The sequence below is a fragment of the Phlebotomus papatasi genome, chromosome 3 (genome assembly GCF_024763615.1).
Source record: "Phlebotomus papatasi isolate M1 chromosome 3, Ppap_2.1, whole genome shotgun sequence".
Classification (NCBI taxonomy): domain Eukaryota; kingdom Metazoa; phylum Arthropoda; class Insecta; order Diptera; family Psychodidae; genus Phlebotomus; species Phlebotomus papatasi.
The window spans coordinates 6,866,006-6,885,545 of record NC_077224.1 but is presented as its reverse complement, the minus strand read 5'-3'; the positions used below and the strand labels follow the sequence as shown (position 1 = coordinate 6,885,545).

At 34.2% G+C, this 19,540-nt stretch overlaps 2 protein-coding genes across 7 annotated transcripts in view; one reads left to right on the top strand and one right to left on the bottom strand.

The window, feature by feature from the left end:
* Nucleotides 1-1,228: 1,228 nt before the first annotated feature.
* On the top strand, nucleotides 1,229-17,910 carry LOC129806581 (protein spaetzle 4). The gene is made up of 3 exons (XM_055855273.1): nucleotides 1,229-1,905; nucleotides 10,238-11,202; nucleotides 17,005-17,910. The coding sequence occupies exons 1-3, from the start codon at nucleotides 1,879-1,881 to the stop codon at nucleotides 17,444-17,446; spliced, it is 1,434 nt and encodes a 477-aa protein (XP_055711248.1). The 5' UTR covers nucleotides 1,229-1,878; the 3' UTR covers nucleotides 17,447-17,910.
* Nucleotides 17,680-19,540, bottom strand: part of LOC129806570 (disks large homolog 5) — a 28,144-nt gene continuing 26,283 nt past the window's right edge. For all 6 annotated transcript variants that reach the window (XM_055855251.1, XM_055855253.1, XM_055855254.1 and 3 more), the window contains one exon: nucleotides 17,680-18,430. In XM_055855251.1, the coding sequence (XP_055711226.1) occupies nucleotides 18,312-18,430 (119 nt within the window). In that variant the 3' untranslated portion in view covers nucleotides 17,680-18,311. The remainder of the gene's footprint in view (nucleotides 18,431-19,540) is intronic.

Sequence of the window (19,540 nt, the reverse complement as noted above, 5' to 3'; positions counted from 1 at the left end):
CTTGTTTATGGATCTAAAAACATTTACTCGTAATTTCAATACACTGAGAGAAATCCGAAAAAGTTAAAATAACATTCCGGAAATGTTAATTTTACCCTGCAGTATTCACCCGAAATCGGTATGAATATTACCCTTTTTAGGCGTATTATGGGTTAAAAAGTTACCCTTTTTTCATGTTGATTGTACCCTAAAAAGGTGTAAATATGCTTTTTCCCTGAAAACTTTAACATTTTTTAGGTGTAAAAATATAACAACATTTTTTTATGTTAAATTTACACCTTTTTAAGGGTAAAATTAACATGAAAAGGGGCAACTTTAATCCCCAAATACACCTAAAAAGGGTAATATTTACACTGATTTCGGATCAATTCTGCAGGGTAAAATTAACATTTCCGGAATGTTATTTTAACTTTCTAGGACTTCTCTCAGTATATCGATAGGAATAACGACAAACAAATTATTCAGCAGTACTACTACTACGTTTTACACAAAAAATACTTGTTTTGTGTAATAGTGCACAAAGTGTAAAATGTAAATATGTATGTTCAACATATGACCGAAAGTCGATACAGTGGAAAATTTATGGAAAGTTAAGCCTTATTTTTACTGTCCTTTATTTGTAATTTTCTTTCTTATAACAACACTGAGAGAAATCCGAAAAAGTTAAAATAACATTCCGGAAATGTTAATTTTACCCTGCAGAATTGATCCGAAATCGATGTAAATATTACCCTTTTTAGGTGTATTGGGGGTTAAAGTTACCCTTTTCCATGTTAATTTTACCCATAAAAAGGGATAAAATTAACATTAAAACATGTTGATATATTTTTACACCTAAAAAGTGTTAAAGTTAAGAGGAACAATAGTTAATCGCACCCTCTTTTTTTCTCAGTAAAGAGTGGGCTATTTTAATAAGCAAATGAATATACGATAGGTCCCTTTCGCTCTGAACATTTCAATTACGAATTGTACTGAATGTTGGGTTTAGAATTCCATTGAACGTTGCAAATGGTGTTGCTTGTAACCCTTCTTTAGTGTCACTTATAACCCTCCTTTGGTGTAGTTTGTTACACCTACCTTTTTCTCTGCGTATTAATTTAATTTATTAACGTATTTATTTAATTTATTAACAATCATCAAATAATTTTTTTTATTCTTTTTCGAATTTCTAAGTATTTGTCGTCGAGTTTTTCTGTTGAACTCTATAACTCTCTTTTACCCGAAGATCTTGATGATTATTTATCGATCATGATTTTGGCCAGCTAAAACGTAGCTCATGCCACTGTGAGCTCACACTGCCTTATTGGCTGGTTCACTTCAATTGGATGCAGGCCAATACTACTGACCTACAAAGAGTCTTCGCACACACTTTTTCTTCAACAGTTAAGCAGTCGAGCAGTGAAGACGTTCGCGCGACGATCACATCTTCAGTTCGCTCCCTCGTGTGTCCATCGACTGATCATTCGCCAAGATATTGATCGATCTGGCAAAAGAAGTTGGTGGCCGCATTTAATGCGTGGTGAAGAATTGTCTTCTCTTCTTGGCCTCTATAATTAACTGATCACTGAGTCAATGTCTAGTATCTCTTCTAACAGTGACGAAAGATGAGGTGTCTCCGTGAGCGATTGAACATTGGATAAGAAAACTCCTTTGGAGGAAGGTAAAACGTGATTAAAAGTGACAATTCTCCAAAATAAATAAAAAGTGCTGCAACATTTTGGTGAAAGAGTGAATATTTCGAGTGAGTGGATAATAATTTGTGGTGCTCCGGAAAGAATAACTTTAAGTAAAAAAATATATATATTTCTTCAACACTTGAAGAACGATCGTGACGATCGTCTTGCATCTCTTGTTGATCGAGCGAGAGAAAGAGGATAAATGGATTTCGGAAGAAGTGGCACAAATGTAAGTACAAACGGCCCACTTAACACCAGTCCGTTCTCATCGACAAAATTATATTGAAAAAAAAAAAGAATCGCACTTCAACCTGACCATCAGACACAGAATTGATCTTGGCCCAGGAAAAAATTCATTCATGAAACTGTTAAAATTGTTAATGTATGGTGAATATTAATTTTTCGATATGCTACCTCCCATTTAGATAAGTGAAAGTTTTTAGACATTGAGAGAATGTGGAGAGAGAAATCTGACGAGAGAGAGACTTTCACCATAAGTCCACAATTTTTGGTGGTAACCCATTGAGATTTTGCTAATATTGATTGCACATCTTTCTCAATGTCACCTAAAAAACAATCACAAAAGAAAAATATTTGGAAAAATATTGGCAATTTTGCACATAAATCCCCGAAAAATCTCTCTTTGAAACTTTCTTCAACGGCACTCTTACTTAGTCTGTCCACTTGTGTGACGATATGATTGCCAGAGCAATTGAACTAAAAGCAACTGATAAGCGTATATTGGCTTATTGTAGGTGAGATTCTTCATAAGTGCCAATTCGGAATGCAATTTTTCGAATTAACCCTTAAGAACGTCGATTAAATTTGTAAAGACTCTTTTACTGATGTTTAGAATCAATTATAAATCATATCAATTTAATTTATAATTAAATATATTTAATCCCTTAAAAATATTTTAATTCAATTATTTTTAAATTTTCAATTTACACGCTGAAAAGTTTACTGATCACTTGCAATAACAAATAAAAAGTTTAACTTTAAGGGTCAAACCTGAATTAGAAAGTCAAAACATCGATCACCATTGATTGATAAACAATCAAAGTTTACATTAAATTTGGTTGCATGTTTTTGACCATTTTGAGTAATGACTAACGCACAATAACCTTCTTTTTTAAACATGTTTTCAAAATTTCCCATGAGAATGAGCGAGATAACTAGATCTAGATCTTACTCACTCTTATTGAGACGTCAAAAACATGTTTACAAAACATAAGTTATTGTGCGTTGGGCATAACTTTTCATATGAGGCAACAAACTTTTGACGCATGAGAAATGAACAACTTTTGGAAAACAATTATTTTTTTATATCAAATAAAATGAAATATTTTTTTCGAAATATATTTATAAGATTTACGTATCACAGGCTACTAATTTGCAAAAAGAAAAATTTTAAGAAGTATTTTTTCCATTGTTTTTTCTACCTGGTTTCCCGAACATACATGAGGCAACAAACTTTTGACACCGCCTGTATCATAAAAAATTTCTGAAGCCAATTCAAAATATTTTCGAAAATACAGTAGAGAGACGGAAGTAAAGGAATGCCGTGCAGGTTTGCGAGCGATCGGGCGAACATCCAAAACTTTGAAAAGCGTTTTCTTAATTTCCCATTTTTATGATTTTGTCGGATTTTGAGACAATGTCTTCCTTTTCCAACAAAAGTCGCGAAAAGCAGCTAAGTTTTTGCCTCAATTTAGACACCCTCATTAAGACATTAAAGTATTTTCATTTTTTAATCTTAGAAAGAATTCTTCTCCATAAATAACACTAATATGCAACCATGTTTCAGTAAATTTTACTGTTTCACTTCTCATGACTTTTTTCTTAATGGTTAGGTATAAAGATTTACGAAAATTCTTATTATCTTGATATCAATTTACAATATGAATATAGGCAAAATATTTTTTTGTTGCTTTGTCATCCTTAGGTGTCCATAGCTCTGATTGCACTGAACCGTTTTCTTTCTTCCCTAACTGTGTTATCACACTTGCACATTAAAATTTTAATATGATTCACATTAATTGTCGCTGATGAGAGTCCAAATGTGTAATTTGTGTGTTTGAATCATTTTATATTCAAAATTTGATCTATTTGTTGATAAAAAGGTAGACTTGGCCCGCAAAATTTGATATAAATTGATTTATAGCATTAATGAGAAAAATTAATGCGATTTCTCTTTAATTTTTTAATGTGAAAAATATTTATGCTTTAGATAAATTTAAACTTATTTTTGCAGACCAAGTCCACTTCTTTATCAATAAATAGAAAAACCTTAAATATTAAGTGACTTAAAGGCACAAATAATATATTTGGACGCTCACAAGCGACAATTAATGTGAATCACATTAAAATTTTAATGTGCAAGTGTGATAACGCCGTAAGACCATCTTCAGAGTAGAGGCTTAGCCCAATTCCCGACGGTCTCAAAACCTTAAAAAGCAACCGATTTTATTGATTTTTCAAAATGTAATAGGTCATTTGCCCTAATAATCCAATCCTAAATCAAAATTTTCCAAAAAACCTTGACTGATAAGATATATAATATATTAGAGAAGTTAAGCCATATGGCTAAGCCTTAGGTCTGAAGCCCGTATAAGACTTATACGGGTTTCAGACCTATAGCTTAACTGTTATAATTCCTTATCTGTCAAGATATTTCGGAAAATTTAACTTAGGATTGGAGTATTAAGAACGAATGATCTATTAGATTCTGAAAAAGCAATAAAAGCGGTTGCCATTTAGGATTCTGAGACCTACGGGAACTGGGCTAAACTTAATCTTCTTCTAGGACTTGGCATAGTTCACAATCGCTGTGCCATTAAGCTGCAATGGTTCAATCAGCAATGGACTAAATTCCTGAATGAATCAGAAGTATTTCGGTCCTTCTGGATCCCGTTTCAACGCTGAAGTATCAGACCAACCTCTAGTCTGAAGACCGCTTTAGTTTAAATTTAAGGCTTTTAAACAACTAAACTAGTTTGTAAAACAAAACCCAAGAAGCTCTGTAGTCAATGTATGTTTGAAAACACGTGAAACAACTCAGCTAACACATAGTACTTATTAAGAATATAATAAGTTCTTAACTCAGTAACTTAATTTTAGGGAGTTGTAGAACATCCAACTACATAAAAAAATACATGAAAATGAGACATATGTAGACATTGTGCTAATAGGGAGAGGTGGGGCTATTTTGAACTGTAGTGCTACATTGATAGATATATTATCTTTTCGAATACTTCTAAAGGAAACAAGGCCTTACATTTATTTTACTTAGTCCCATATTAGTTTTGTCTACCTAAATTACATCACTTTAAAGCCTAGTTTCTTTTAGAAATAATCGAAAAAATAATATATCAATATAGTATAACAGCTTATTTTGTGTTAGACAAGTATTTTAGTATTTTAAACTTTAGTATTTATCTTCTGATAAAAATATAATAAAATCAAATGGGGAAATTCTTTTTAGAACTAAAATATAGAAATTCAATGACTTTTAATCACTTTTATTTAAATTTAATTTTCTTTTCCAATTTTTTGGTAATGAAAAATTCATTTTTTCGTAAACCCATTTTCCTGTGGAATTGATCACAAGAAACAAATTACTTATAATGATTAATTAGGCGGTTTTATAAACTTTCAACAATCTAAACAGATGCAACTTTTCTCCATATCTCTTTACCACTCTTTACATACTCTTTCCTCATAATCAGTAAATTGGAAGTAATACTTGAGCAAAGTTTCAGCCCAATCTTACAAAATGTAATTTCATGGCGATGCCTATAAGTGTGATTATCGAGAATGTTACCTAATATTAAGCTCTGGCCACATTTCTGCCATCGGCATTCGCATGATAATAACGATGATAACGCTGAAAACCAGATCAAACATCAGTTGGATACTTTTACTGCGTGAAATTTAACTTTCCAGTTTAAAATGTTCCACCAACGGTTCTTAAGGAGATAAAGCTCTTTGGAATTTATTGCAAAAATTCCAAAGAATATAACACATCTACCAAATTGCCTTTCCAAAAGGTTTAGTATACTCTTTCTTTTTGGTAAAGCAGATGTAGATCACAATTAAATCTTATGAGACTTTAAATAAGTGTGAAGATTGTGATTTTATTTACCTTTTTAAATTTCACATGAATTTTGCAGGAAGTTGAAAACAAATCAATATTATTAATATTAGCAAAAGAATGAGATTTGCGTGGCTTTAAAAAAAAGTACAATCAATTCGATTTTTGTGTTATTTTAGGACACCTTTGCAAAGTTATGTCCCACGAAATTTGACACTTATTTCCGTTTATAAATAGTACATTTTTACTGCTGTCGATTTTTAAATTTTTAACATTAAAATAATTAATATGAATAAAAATTGTGAGAAAAAAATAAATTACATGTTACACCTAGTGTTTAATTAATTCAATATTGGATGAAATGCATTACTATACTGATCTTTAGAAGAATCTTTTATTTTGAAAAGAATTATTTTCTTTTAATATTTTCTAAAACCAAAATATGCTAAAAAAAATTATAATCCACAAAAGAAAAGCCCATTGTATGCAATATAATTAATAATTAAGTAATAAATTTTTTTGAAAAAATATATATATTTAATAAAAAAATTGAGTTTCATTACGCTCTTTTATTAGCTAGAAAGTTTTGAATACTTCACATCTGCCTAAAGCTTTATATTTATGTATCATGCTCCCAATTCTGACACATAAAAGCTTATAAGTTTGATTTTAATATTAATACATATTAAACTCAAATATTTCAAAACTAAAATTAAAAGTTTATGGTTTCGAATTAAAGTCTAATGATGCTTCACCTATTTTAGTCTTCCCCTAAAATGTGATATAAATCATTAAGCGTTAAATCTTTATAAAGGCCTCTTCACATTCTTTTTAAAATCTAAAAATTCTTTAAAAATTAATGCTTAAGTATAATAAACATTACAATAAGAAACTGAAATAGAAATACAGTGGGACCTGGATGGAGTCAACTAATTATTTCAAGGCCTGTTGACTCCATTGGATTCGGTGACTCTATCAGAGTCCGAAAAACATCAATTAAGATGTAAAAAATTTATTTAAAGGGGTATTATTTTATGTTTGTACTAATTGATAAATTTAACACGATAGTAGAATATTTTGTTTAATTAACCCATAAATTTTACACCCTCTGGTCCAAAAAAGTCGTATGTTTGGGCATAATTTGGAGATTAAGGAATCATTTTACAGAATATTTTAATTATTAGTAAGTATCTTAAGTGAAAAATACTGTCTAATATCTAATAAATTAATTAAGATAAGAAAATGGTGTCTTAAAGATTTCTTTTTTCACTTTTTTTAGAAGAGCTCCGGTAGATATTTAATTGTTGAAAATTCTGATGCAGTTAACATTATAAAATTCGAATTTATTTTCAACTTTTATTGTATTTAAAGAAGAGATTGATAGTTGTTCTTTTCGTTATGACAGAACTATGGCTCTAAACTATAAAACCAATTTTTCTCATTTTCTTCTTGTTCCGAAAAATGGTTAGAGATATCTATTTAGAGTCTTCAGATGACAGCCTGATAAGTCAACCCGGGGATTATTATTATGACCCTCATTTCCTCCCTACCCCTCCCCTTCACCGCCAAAATCGTTGTTTTTTTTTGACAAGAGAACTTTCAATCGGCCAAAGCGCTTAAAATAACGAAAAGAAAATATATTTTGTCGAGAATTGATTACACTAATTTTATCATAATATTGTTTTTCTCGTTTTTCTTGTGTTAAAAACGTTACAGTGATACACCAAAACACTGATTTTAATTTCGAAAAAGTCATACAATATTAGTTCAATAATAATAGAAAAGTTGACTATATTGGAGTCCGTAGAGTAAAAAAATAGCTGTTGACTCTATTGGAGATTGACTCTATCGGGGGTTGACTCTATCGAGGTCCCACTGTATTTAATCAACAGTAGGAGTTTCGGAAGTCGTTGGAAAACTAACAATCACTCAGGGAAAGGCATCAACTATCTCCAGAGCTTTCGGTTCGGTCTCCAAGGCTGGAGCAAAGAAATGTTTATTTTATTAAATGTTTTTCAAATACATACAATTTTTCAATGGGGTCAAGTTTGGACTTGTTGGAAAGGTCTTCGAATTTCCTACAAAACTGAACCGGTTTTAATCGGTTCTAAAGCGGTAATGAACCAGTTCATAGCCGATAACTAATTTTTATCCGAAAATCAATTCTATTTACTTTTAAAACAATTTTGGAGGATGTTTTGAATGCTTTATGAATCGGTTCAAATCGGTTGAGAACCAGTAAATGATAAATTATGCGAAAATATTTTTGAGGTAAAGCATCTATGTCACGAGTTCGAGTACATATTTTGCAAAGCCTGGGACGCTTTGCCACTGCTTTTTGAAGGAAATCGTCTACACTGCTACTGGTAGAAACGTAAAAATTCTATCAAAAACGGAATTTTTGACGAAAATTTCTCCCAATGTGTGTAGGACTTTAGGGTGACTCAAAGAGAAAAAAGCTTTTGGCACTCATCTCAGGGTGTTCTACATGATAAGATAAGAAGTTTATCATCGAAGACCATGATCGGACGCTGTTTAGTGGTGGCTCAACGACCCTGTTTGTAGTTGTATCGGCAATTGTTCTACGTAGAGGGTTGTTAGGTCACCTCCCCTGAGAACACCCTAATACGGGCTTCATACGTAAGGCTTAGTCATATGGCTTAACTTTTCTAATTTCTTATCAACCTAGATTTTTTGGAAAATTATGACTTAAAATTGGGCAATATCGGCAACTGAAACACTAAGTTATGAAAAAACAATTAAATTTGTTGCTATTTTAAATTTTGAGATCACCGGGAACTGGGTGAACTGGTCTAAGCCTTGGGTCAGAAGCCGGCCTAAGATTAGTGCCAAAAAAATATTTTCTCTTTGCCTCACCCTAGCTCTTATTGATACACTCAACCAGGGGGGTTACATTAGCTCTGAAAAATGCGACCAGTTTTAGTATACATTTTTTCCTGCTTTCGTACACATTTCTCGAGATATCTCCGAAACTACGGAGGTTGCCAATTTGGGGTTTTCGGTTGCCTATTCAATATTAAGTTGCCTTTTATTTTGTATTTGTATTTTTTTCTAATTCATTCTACAATGAAAGAAAACACCTAAGAAACTCCAAAGTCTTTTCGGCACGCTAGAAACATATGGGAAACATAGGAGACGACATGCCCCTGCACTCAACGTTATGGTGTCTTCTCCGGGCCTTAACCCTCTTCCCTGCTCATATCTATGTACTCTAAGGTCTAGGACTACTAGGGTGCTATCAAATTCGTGTGATTTTCTTAAAATTAAAAAGTAGCTTGATTTTAAAAGAGCCGAATTAGCGAGAGTCTAAACCGAAAGATTCTGACACATGTCTCCACACATGTCTGAAACTACCCCACCTGCTCTACACAAAACAAAATTTATTGTACATTGCGCATAAGAAACAATAAATAAAACAATATTTTTGCTTATGTTTTCTTGCCGTTCCATCCCTTAATATGAATGAGGATATCAAATGTAATCATTTTATATTAAATGGTTAATTTTACTCTTTTAATTCTTCAAAAAATTTATGTAAAATCATTAGAATTTTATGGAAATTACTGAAACTGTTAGATCCATCAATCTCTTAAGACAAAAATAGTGGCACAAAGTGGCACAAATGGGCACAATCATAAGCAAATTGAGTGCAAATTGCAGAAAAACGAAGTAAAGAGTGAATGGGAGTCCCATGTAGCGTGATTTGCATTGAAATACTGGAGAAAATTCCAAATGCTTCTCCCTTTGGCCACAATTTCTTTCATTTTTGTGACCACTTTCCAAGAGTGGCGAGGAATCATCATAAATGCACCGAAGGTTGTTTTCTATTTCATTCATGGGCAATCGAATAAAACACGGAGATTATTAATGAGTCAGAATGAGAGAGAACTTGCGCAACGTCCCAATGTGTGAGATTCCATTGATGGAGTTCTATGAACTTCATGGAAGTTGATCATCAGATGCTTGGGATGACCGATAAATTGTTTGGCCCTTTTCGAGGTGAATGCCGGCGAAAGAGAGAATCTCGTTCGGATCATTGACCCAGAGAAATACATATTCGTGCACATCTCAAACGTTGGTAGAAGATTTGGGTCAATCTCTCGTTGATTATCTGGCATTTTCTTGGAGTCCGGTAAGAGTGTATTGGATCAAGATGCGTGGATCTTGTGCCAACAAGAAAGCGAAATGTGTGTGCATTGGAGAAAAAAAAATGAAAGTCCCCATCGAAGGAAGATGATGGGCATCAACGTCCCCAAATCGATAGTAAAAGTCCCTCATTCACTGGAATTTCCACAAACACATTGGAATCCGGTCTCACAGATTATACTTTCCATACAACTTTCTTGATCATCTTGACTTTGAACTGTAGCTTAAGATCATCTGTATCTTCAATCCAATTGGTATTCTCTGAATTCTCAATTGTTTCTCATGTTTTTCATCCTTACAGATCTTCCTGATATTTGTAACAGTGGCCCCATTGACCATCCTGGGATATGGCTTTGATTCTGCCTCTTCGTGCGGACCCAAAGCCTCCCGAAGAGGACGAGCTCAACTCCTCACAGCAATTCCCTGTGATCTCAGCAGTCAGTCCTATTGCAACTTGCCCGGAACAGCCTATCCCTGGCACGCAGTTCGTCGTTTCGTCCATGAGAATCAAGGCCTAATGCGTAGGATGTACGGAGATATCCGGCACATTTCTGTCTTGAGAACAGAAATCGAGAACAACGACATCGAAATCTCCGACATTGAAGTTGCTGCAGCCAGATACTCTCGACATGGAGAGAGGAAGTCAAAGTATCTCTACAGCGACTACCAGAGTTCGTTGAGTGGCAAAGGAAATGACGTTGTATTCACAGAGCCTCACTTCAGACCTACATCAACAACAGCATCAACATCAACATCAACCACAGAGACTCCCACAAATCATCACTACACCGTCGATCGGTACAGGGACAAGTACGACGTTATTGATGTTGATGACGAAGCTGACATCAACAGTGTCTACGAGAATGCAACAGAAGAAGATCAACTGGACTCCATCAAGATTGTTCAAGCACCAAATCTCACCAACACAACCCTAGAGTCATCAACAATCTCCAGTACTCTAAGAATCACGAAAACCGATACAGATTATCCAACAACAAGCACATCCACGTATCCTGACAATGAAAACTTTGGAACAGATCCTCCGGTCAAGATCAACGATCGCATTGATGACGACGTCCAGATTGAGGAAGATACTGCTGGAGTTGTGGATATAAAATCAACCATCAAACAAAACGATGCAACAGCGAATTATTTCGGGACCACAAAGCCTGATGTTAACAAGAAATCTACTTCACGGCCAATGGAGAGTCAACTTTTCCAGGATGCCGTGCAAAAGGAGCAACCGACAATGAACGCAAGAGGAGTGTAAGTAAACTACAACCAATTTCTTCTTGAAAATTAAAATAATCGAAGGGGGCGTTGAGTTATCAAAACGCTAGCCAGTCACAGGACGAAATGGAACTAAAATATTTGACAGGACCAAATATTTAGTTGCACATTGTTGGGGTCGTCGTCAAATCGAGTGGACTATATTTTTTTTTTGGTAAATGCTTTTATTTTGTAGTCGTCTTACAGCCGGCGAGACACGGCTAATTCCCGAGTAGATCTAGTAGAGCTAATAAGAATTTATTAAAAGTGGTCCTAATTGCTAAATAAATCGTCTTTGTCTTTACCTAATAAGACTTCAATCTTGTTCTGGATATCACCCAATATCTATCAAATCCGTCTGTCTCTATTTAATCAACCTATCGCAAAGAACAGAAATACCCTCTTAGATTCAATAAGATAACATAATTTCACACCATTTTCACAACTTACTCGAGAAATAACCAAAATTCTGTAGTCGTCGTCGTCACGCGTGTCTCGACATTAAAGTCACAAAATGAAAAGACAGAATGCCGGAAGGGCCTAAATTACAATGCCAAAAAATATTAAGTCATCAAATTTCCGTTAGATGGCGTTCTGTCCACAACACACATGATAATACGTTTCAGAAAATTGATCTTTTAATTAAACTTAACATTATTGTGTGATCTATATGGAATCCGGCCGATAACTTGATGATAATAGAGAAAACACGGATATTTCGACCTGGTTCTTCTTCTCCTTTATTTTCTAGCCAACGTTTCGGAGCTGGATGGCTCCTTCCTCAGGTATGAAAATTGTTGGGAAAAGGGTATCAGGGAATTTTTTCACTATCACTTTTACTTCACTGGACGATGTACGCATGAAGGTGGTCAGACTGGGAATTCCCTGGTCGAATCTGGAAATTCTTTATTGTTTCGATCACTGATGAAGGCTTGAATATCGAGCCGAAAGCTTTGGAAAGACTTTGAACTGGGAATTTTTATGTATCTCCAGAGTGGAATATTCGAGAATGGTTTGGAAAATTCGAAGACTTTTCCTCGCAAAATTTGAAGGAATCTTTTAGGAATTGCCAGGGAATTTTCACAATTACTAGGAGGAAATTTTCCCTTTAAATCCCCAAAAATGCCGGTAGAAACTTTCCCATAATATTAGGTGAGATTCTTAACAATCTCACCTACTATAATCCTAACAAAATTTCATGTCGTCCGATCGACCTCAAACTTGGCCAAAATGTGTTTCAGCACTTCCTGATCACGAATATATATGTGGCTATTTTACGTTCCCGGCCGGCCGGCTGGCCGGCCGGCCGGCCGCTCTTTGGAGCTTAATAGCTCCTAATCTAAAAAAGATATCGACTTGCGGTTTTCGGCAAAGGTTATATATCGGGTGAAAATTGCAACTTGGTGCATTGACCCTCCACCCCCCACCCCTCCTTCCGCCATTTTGAAGACCCCCCTTTTTTTGTTTTCTCAATAGCTCAGCCCCTATGGCATCGAGCGGGCTCAAATTTTAGTATGTTATAACTGGGCCTTAGGGCTTTCCATCAATACCAAACTTAAGGTCCCCCGACCCCCCTGACCCGAGCTATAAGGGTCCAAAAAAAATTTCTTAAAATGGCCATAACTCCGGTTATAATTGTCAGAATTTAAAAAGTGAGGGCTTTTTGGAAAGCTCTCGTGAAATGCCACTTCCCCTTCTAACATCGCAAGTTCATAAAACCACCGCTAGGGGCGCTATTATTAAAAAGAAAATTTTTAAATCTTAAAAGTTAAATAACTCAAAAATTCCATTGTGCATCGGGCTGAAATTTTAGTATGTTGTAGCCGTTGATTATACCTATCAAACAAAAAAAACCTTAAGTCGATCCATAACCCCTGACCCGAGCTATAAGGGGTCAAAGTTCGAACATTGACCGGCCTCTATCTCCGGGTCTAACTAACATAGCGACCTAAATTTTACCTTTTTGGTTTCGTCTCGATGAGCACTTTCAGATGGAAGTTCAAAAAGTCACCACAGGTGGCGCTGTGATAGCGTCAAAATTCATCGAAATTCAAAGTCACTTTTCTCAAAAACGGCATTGTGCAAGTTAATGAAATTTTAGTATGTTGTAGTCCAGTCTAGGACGTTTCCAAAATGGTGCAAATACGCGCTGTGGTTTCAATAGAACCGGAGATATGAGGGGTCAAAGTTCACAAAATTCAAAAAATCATATCTCCGGTTATATGTAACCGATTTTGATGAATGAGGGCTTAAACGAAAGATCTCACCAAATGCTACAACTTTCTAGAATATTTGAACTTTGTGGGACCAACACCAGGGGCGCCACAGTCGAAAAACCAATTTCAATATCACATAACCTCAATTATCTCGACTGTCGCTGAACCGATTTTGATGATTACTTCGACATAATTGTAGAGGACATTTGTCTCTACATTTCGTCCATACATCATTTTCCACTCAGACTACGCTATCACTCCGATTTTGCCGTTTAAGTGTGAAAAAATTGATTTTTCTCATAATAACGCTTTGAAATCACTCAGATGCCAATTTGACTGCCTCTACTCCACCAAGACACTTAAAATAGGGTTTTAAATGAAGAGTCCCACAAAATACAACAATTCTTTGATATAGTTGAAGTTCAACAAATGACTACTTGGGGCACTCTGGATGAAAAAACAAGTTAAGAAACAAAAAACCTCGATTATCTTGGCTTCTGAGTAATCGATGAGATCATGTTCTATAGAAAAATTATAGAGTACATTCTGGTCTACATTTCACCCATATATCACTTTTGTGCCAGTTCATCCCAATCCTTGATATTTTGGTTTAAATACAAAATTTGTATAATTTCACGAATTTGATACAAGATAACTGAATGGCGTCTCCCAACTTCAGCTCTAAATCGAATTTCCATGCACTCCGAGCTAGCTCACGTTAAGAATCTCACCTACATAAGCCGGTTAGGATTATCTGTCCCTTTCCCCTTGAATTCATCTACTGAGAAAAAAACGGGGGTGCAATTAACTTTTTTTCCTCATATAACACTTTTGAGGTGTAAAAATATATCAACATTTTTTAATGTTAATTTTATACCTTTTTAAGGGTAAAATTAACATGAAAAAGGGTAACTTTAACCCCCAATACACCTAAAAAGCATAATATTTACACCAATTTCGGATCAATAACGCAGGGTAAAATAAACATTTACAGAATGTTATTTTGACTTTTTCGGATTTCTCTCGGTGTTGGGAATTCACTGCGAGCCAGCCAAATTTTCCGAGAAAATTTTAAGAAAATTTTAAGAAAATTTTCCAAGGGAATTTAAAGGGAGATCTCTATGGAAAATGTCGACACCTCAGCGGGGTATTTTTCCAGAAATTCTACCCTAATTCTCTTTGTTGAAATCATCGAAATTTCAGTGGGAAGTCCTAGAGAATGATAATGGAAATTGCATATAGAAATTTCTCTAGGAATTCCATTGGAATTCTCTTGGAAGTCAGCATATTTCCGAAAGAAGAAAATTCCAATGGAAATCCCTATGATCTACTTGGAAAATTTCCACTCTTTAGTGGGTAATTTCTGGAGCAATTCCACTCAAAGTCCTGTGATGGGTAATCTTGGAGACTTGTGAATGAAAATTCCTTTGGTACCTGGTGATATTTCTTTCGGGAGGATTTTCTTTTATGGGGGCGCTGAGGCAATTTCCTTCAAAAAAGCAATTTTTGATGAAAATTTCTTCCAATGTGTAGAGGCCATTACACATTATTGGGAGCAGTTTTCGCCAAAAAAATTTTACTTGAAAGAAACTCGTCAAATCATTGCTCTACCTGCCGATTTTACTCGGAGGTTTTTTGAATTGTGACGGTATATTCTAGTACATTCAGAGAAAATCTACAGATTCTCGGCAGAATTTCTGCATAGGACATCTGCATAGTCTCCATTGTCTCAACAAAAATATTGTTGATTTATCAAGAAACTGTAGAAGTTACAAAGAAACTGGTATGCTCTGCTTAACAAACATTACCGATTAAACATTTTAGATAACTAAAAAGATGCGAGCAAAAATACTAATTTCTTAAAAATCGCCCATGAAATGATACAAAAACACGAAATTTAGGTCGACACTCTGCTTAAAGTTTTCACTTCACTATTCTCTACTTAGAACACGGCGTCGCAGAATTCTTTATGTTATATAAACACTGTGAAATCACCAAGAATAACTCTATTGAATTTTGTAAACTTCAGTGAAAAATGTTCCATCTTTTCAGACATAGCTGTCTGGAAAGTCTGGAATGTAGAAGAAAAATCTACAGAAAATCGGCAAAATATCTACAGAAATTCGACGGAGTATACAACAGGATTCGTCAGAAAATCTGCAAAAATTTCTGACGAATTTTGTCCCAAGCCCAAATAAAATTCGTAGGAATATCTACAGATTTCTCAGCTGATTTTCGGCAGAGGTGTAGATATTTTCTGCAGAAATCTCAAAGATATCTGACGAAATTATTTGACGGAAATTGCTTGCAATGGTGGAAACGTCAAAACTCTGTCAAAAATGCATTTTTCGTCAAAAATGCATTTTTCGTCAAAAATGCAATTTTCATCAAAAATACAATTTTCGTCAAAAATGCATTCTTCGTCAAAAATGCAACTTTCGTCAAAAATGCATTTTTCGTCAAAAATGCATTTTTCGTAAAAAATGCATTTTTGACAGAAATATTACATTTTGACTTACAACACCACCGTGGGAAATTTCTTTCAAAAAACAATTTTGACGAAAATTACTGCCAATGTCTAGAGGCCATCTTATATGGCCTCTACACACTAGGAGAAATCTCTTTAAAAAATGCCTTTTTAATGAAAATTTTCCCTATCCTTGTAGGCAGAAACGTCAGAATTTCAAAAAAAAAAAAAGAAATTTTTGACGAAAATTGCTTCTAGTGTGTAGACCGAGGTGTAGACACCGTTAAAAACGAAATATTCAAGTTGATTCTGAATAAGAAAAAAATCTAGAAACCGTTTTTGACATAAACCAAGAACAAAGCTAAGATTTAAAGAATCTCAGCCAATATGGTTTCGGAGGATAAGGAAAGCAGTGAGGAGAAAATAAAAAACGTCTGGAGATAATGTTCACTTATTGGGGGGGTCACCGAAAACCGAAAGTAGATATCTTACACCGTTTGCACTCCAAACCAATGGGAAGTTGAAAAAAAGAATTATATAACTGCTCTCTCTTTGAGTTTGAGCAGTATAAAAGTATAATTGATGCAAGGATTTTCTTTTATGAGAATAATAAAAATAATTAACTATTCGCAACATAGGGCCAAATTTCGGCATAGTTGCATGCAAGCGTCAAAGTCTTAAGTTTGAAATGTAATATTTTAAATTCAAAATGTTTTTTCTTAATTCTTCTGAAAGAGTGTTGCTTAGAACTTTGTAAAGAGTTTACTGTTTTTATTTACTCTAAAATCCTTCTTAAAACATTTTAAAATGAATAAAAATATAGGCATAGCTTTGGTGCCCTATTTCGGCCACCTTCATTCTCATAGTTCCTTGCCCTTAGGGAATTCTTCCAATATCTTTTTCACGTCATCTCGTTTGTCTAAGCTACATTTTTTGTTATTCTTTTGCATTGTATAATCTCTAGAGTACGTAAAATCTAAAAGTTCATGGAAATTCGAGGAACAAAAAAGGTGGCAGAAATTGCAAGCTGGCCGGAATTTGGTACACTTACCCTACACAGTAAAATTTCAATTACATTAAACTGAATTCTGAAGTTCTATCCTTACCTTGTTCCAGAAATGCCTGCCCGGTGAAAGAGGAAGTCGTGGCTCCTTTCTGGGCCAACAATACGCGTGGTGAGGTGCTGGCCCTGCTCAATCTCTACCCTTTTGAGCAGTACGTCCACTGGGAAAAGTGCACGCACGAGCACAAGCAGATGTACTGCCGCGAAGGCTGCCGATGCGAACAGCAGTATCGCCTGCATCGACTCCTGGCCTATGATCCTCACAACGAATGCCGTGGCATCTTTTCCGACTGGTTCCGCTTCCCTTCCTGCTGCATCTGCAAATGCTATGACATTCCCGGCGAGTACCGCGTGACATCACGAAGTCCCCGATCGCCCATTCTCAAGTCCATTGAACGGGCCGAGAATGAGCTGCAACGGGCAATTTATGGGCACGCAACGGAGGATTGGTATCATCGTCGGATGAATGATGGGCTTCCGGAGGAATTTGACTAGCAATCGAAGCACGAAAAAAAATGGGAAATTGATCCCTGGAGAGCAAAGCTAGTCGATTGTCGAGAACAACTGAGAGCCCACCCATCATCAAATTAAAAAATGTTCTACAGAAAATTTCCTGCTGAATCATTTGCATTTAATCTGCTTCTTATCATCCTCTACGCATTTTATTCTGACACCAACTAAGGCTAGTGATTTGTAGAATTTAGTGAGCGATAGAAAAAGACAAAATATCAATAAAAAAAGAGTGTATTCATAATATACGAAAAAAAACATAAAATATGTATTATCAAAAAGTTTAAAATCTTTCTTTTTTTTTTAGCTTAAAAAACTAGCAGTAATTTTAAGCTAATGTCTCTGTATTACACTTTGTTTTTTTCTTAATTCTTTTTTTTTTACTTTTGTAAATATATAGACAAACAATATAGAGATAAGACAATAAAAATTCCTTCTACAATTTTTCATAATTGTTTTCATTATATCATTAAAATATTACTCCACATCTTTTTTTTCCCTCTCTTCAAATAAATTATATTGTATATAAAATTTTGCCAAGATACTTTTCTAAAAAAAATAGCATGATAGGTCAAATATAAAAAAAAATACTGTGAATGAAAACAATCCCCTGAACCTCAATAATATGAATAGGAAAAAATAGATAGCAAAAGTGCCTTTTTTTTAGTTACAAAAAAAATTCTTCTAGCATTGAAGGGATTTTTTTTCACAAATTCAGCAATATCTTACGTGTAAAATCTGCATAAAAAAATTCTTTTTACCTTGGATAGAAAATGTGGTAAAATGTGGAAGACTTTTAGTAAGACATTCAAGTTTCTCAACAAGGCACATTTTCTCCGTCTTTTCTCTTCTATTGTGATGACGAATTGGCAGAAAAGGGAATCCAAAGCACTTTCTTCTGCTCATCCTCAACTGCAGCCTTCACTTGGGAACTCATGTGATGAATATTGACACCAGCCGGGATTACAGCTAAAAAATTATTTTGTGAATTACTTCCTAAATTATTTATTTATTACTTTCTAAATTATTTTGTAAAATTTTACTACTATAATAGTGCAAAATTGACCATTTTAGTTGTTTAATTTAAAAATGTTTAAAAAATGTACAATATTTTGGTAATTTATTGTCACGTGATTGAAAATTACCACTATTATGACCTGCGCATAATAACTTTTGTTTGCAAACATGTTTTCAAAATTTCCCATGAGAATGAGCGAGATAACTAGATTTAGGTCTCACTCATTCTCATTGAAGTATCAGAAACATGTTTAGTAAACAAAAGTTATTGTGCGTTGAGCATTATAAGGTAAAGTATCCTATGTCGACCACTTAAGGATAGATTTTGTGAAAAACTTATGAAAAAACAGTTATAATTTGTGTTTTTTGAGAGAGTTTTTACCGAAAACTATAAAATGGATCTTTATCTATCCAATTGTGAAATTCGTTTAATCATTATATAATTTTAAATTATAAAAAAATTAAAATGTTTCAAAAATGCGAAGTGTTCCTCTACTCGACCACTTCAATATCAGTATTCCTCAACTCGACCGCCTGGGGTTCCTCTACTCGACCACCAATTTTTCTTAAAATTAAACAAATCACAAAACTAAAAAGTCACGGATTTAACTTTGGTTTATTTAGCACATCATGAATAGCACTTAAAATTTAGTTAATCATTGAAATAAATAGGGAAACTCATTTTTATGAATTCGTTCAGAAGTAGAACAACATTCAAGTGAAAAAAAGTTTCACTTGCTATGATCCGTCGACCGGTCGAATTGAGGAACAATTTATTTGAAATGCATTTTCAATTTTAATACATAAAATTAATCTTTAACTTAATCATGGTACTAAAATTTTTGCACAAGTAATAAAGATTAAGTGCTCAACTTGCTATTAAACTCAAAATTTGAATAAGGTAAGGGAAGTATGTATCGGCCAGTTAAGAAAAATACTCCAAAATTCGCTTAAAATAAATGATCTAAACCAGTTTTTGACATTCTAAAATATGCCAATTGGAACTCCAGTATTACATTTATCTATATATCAACATTTGATTTCTTACTATTTAGAGAAATT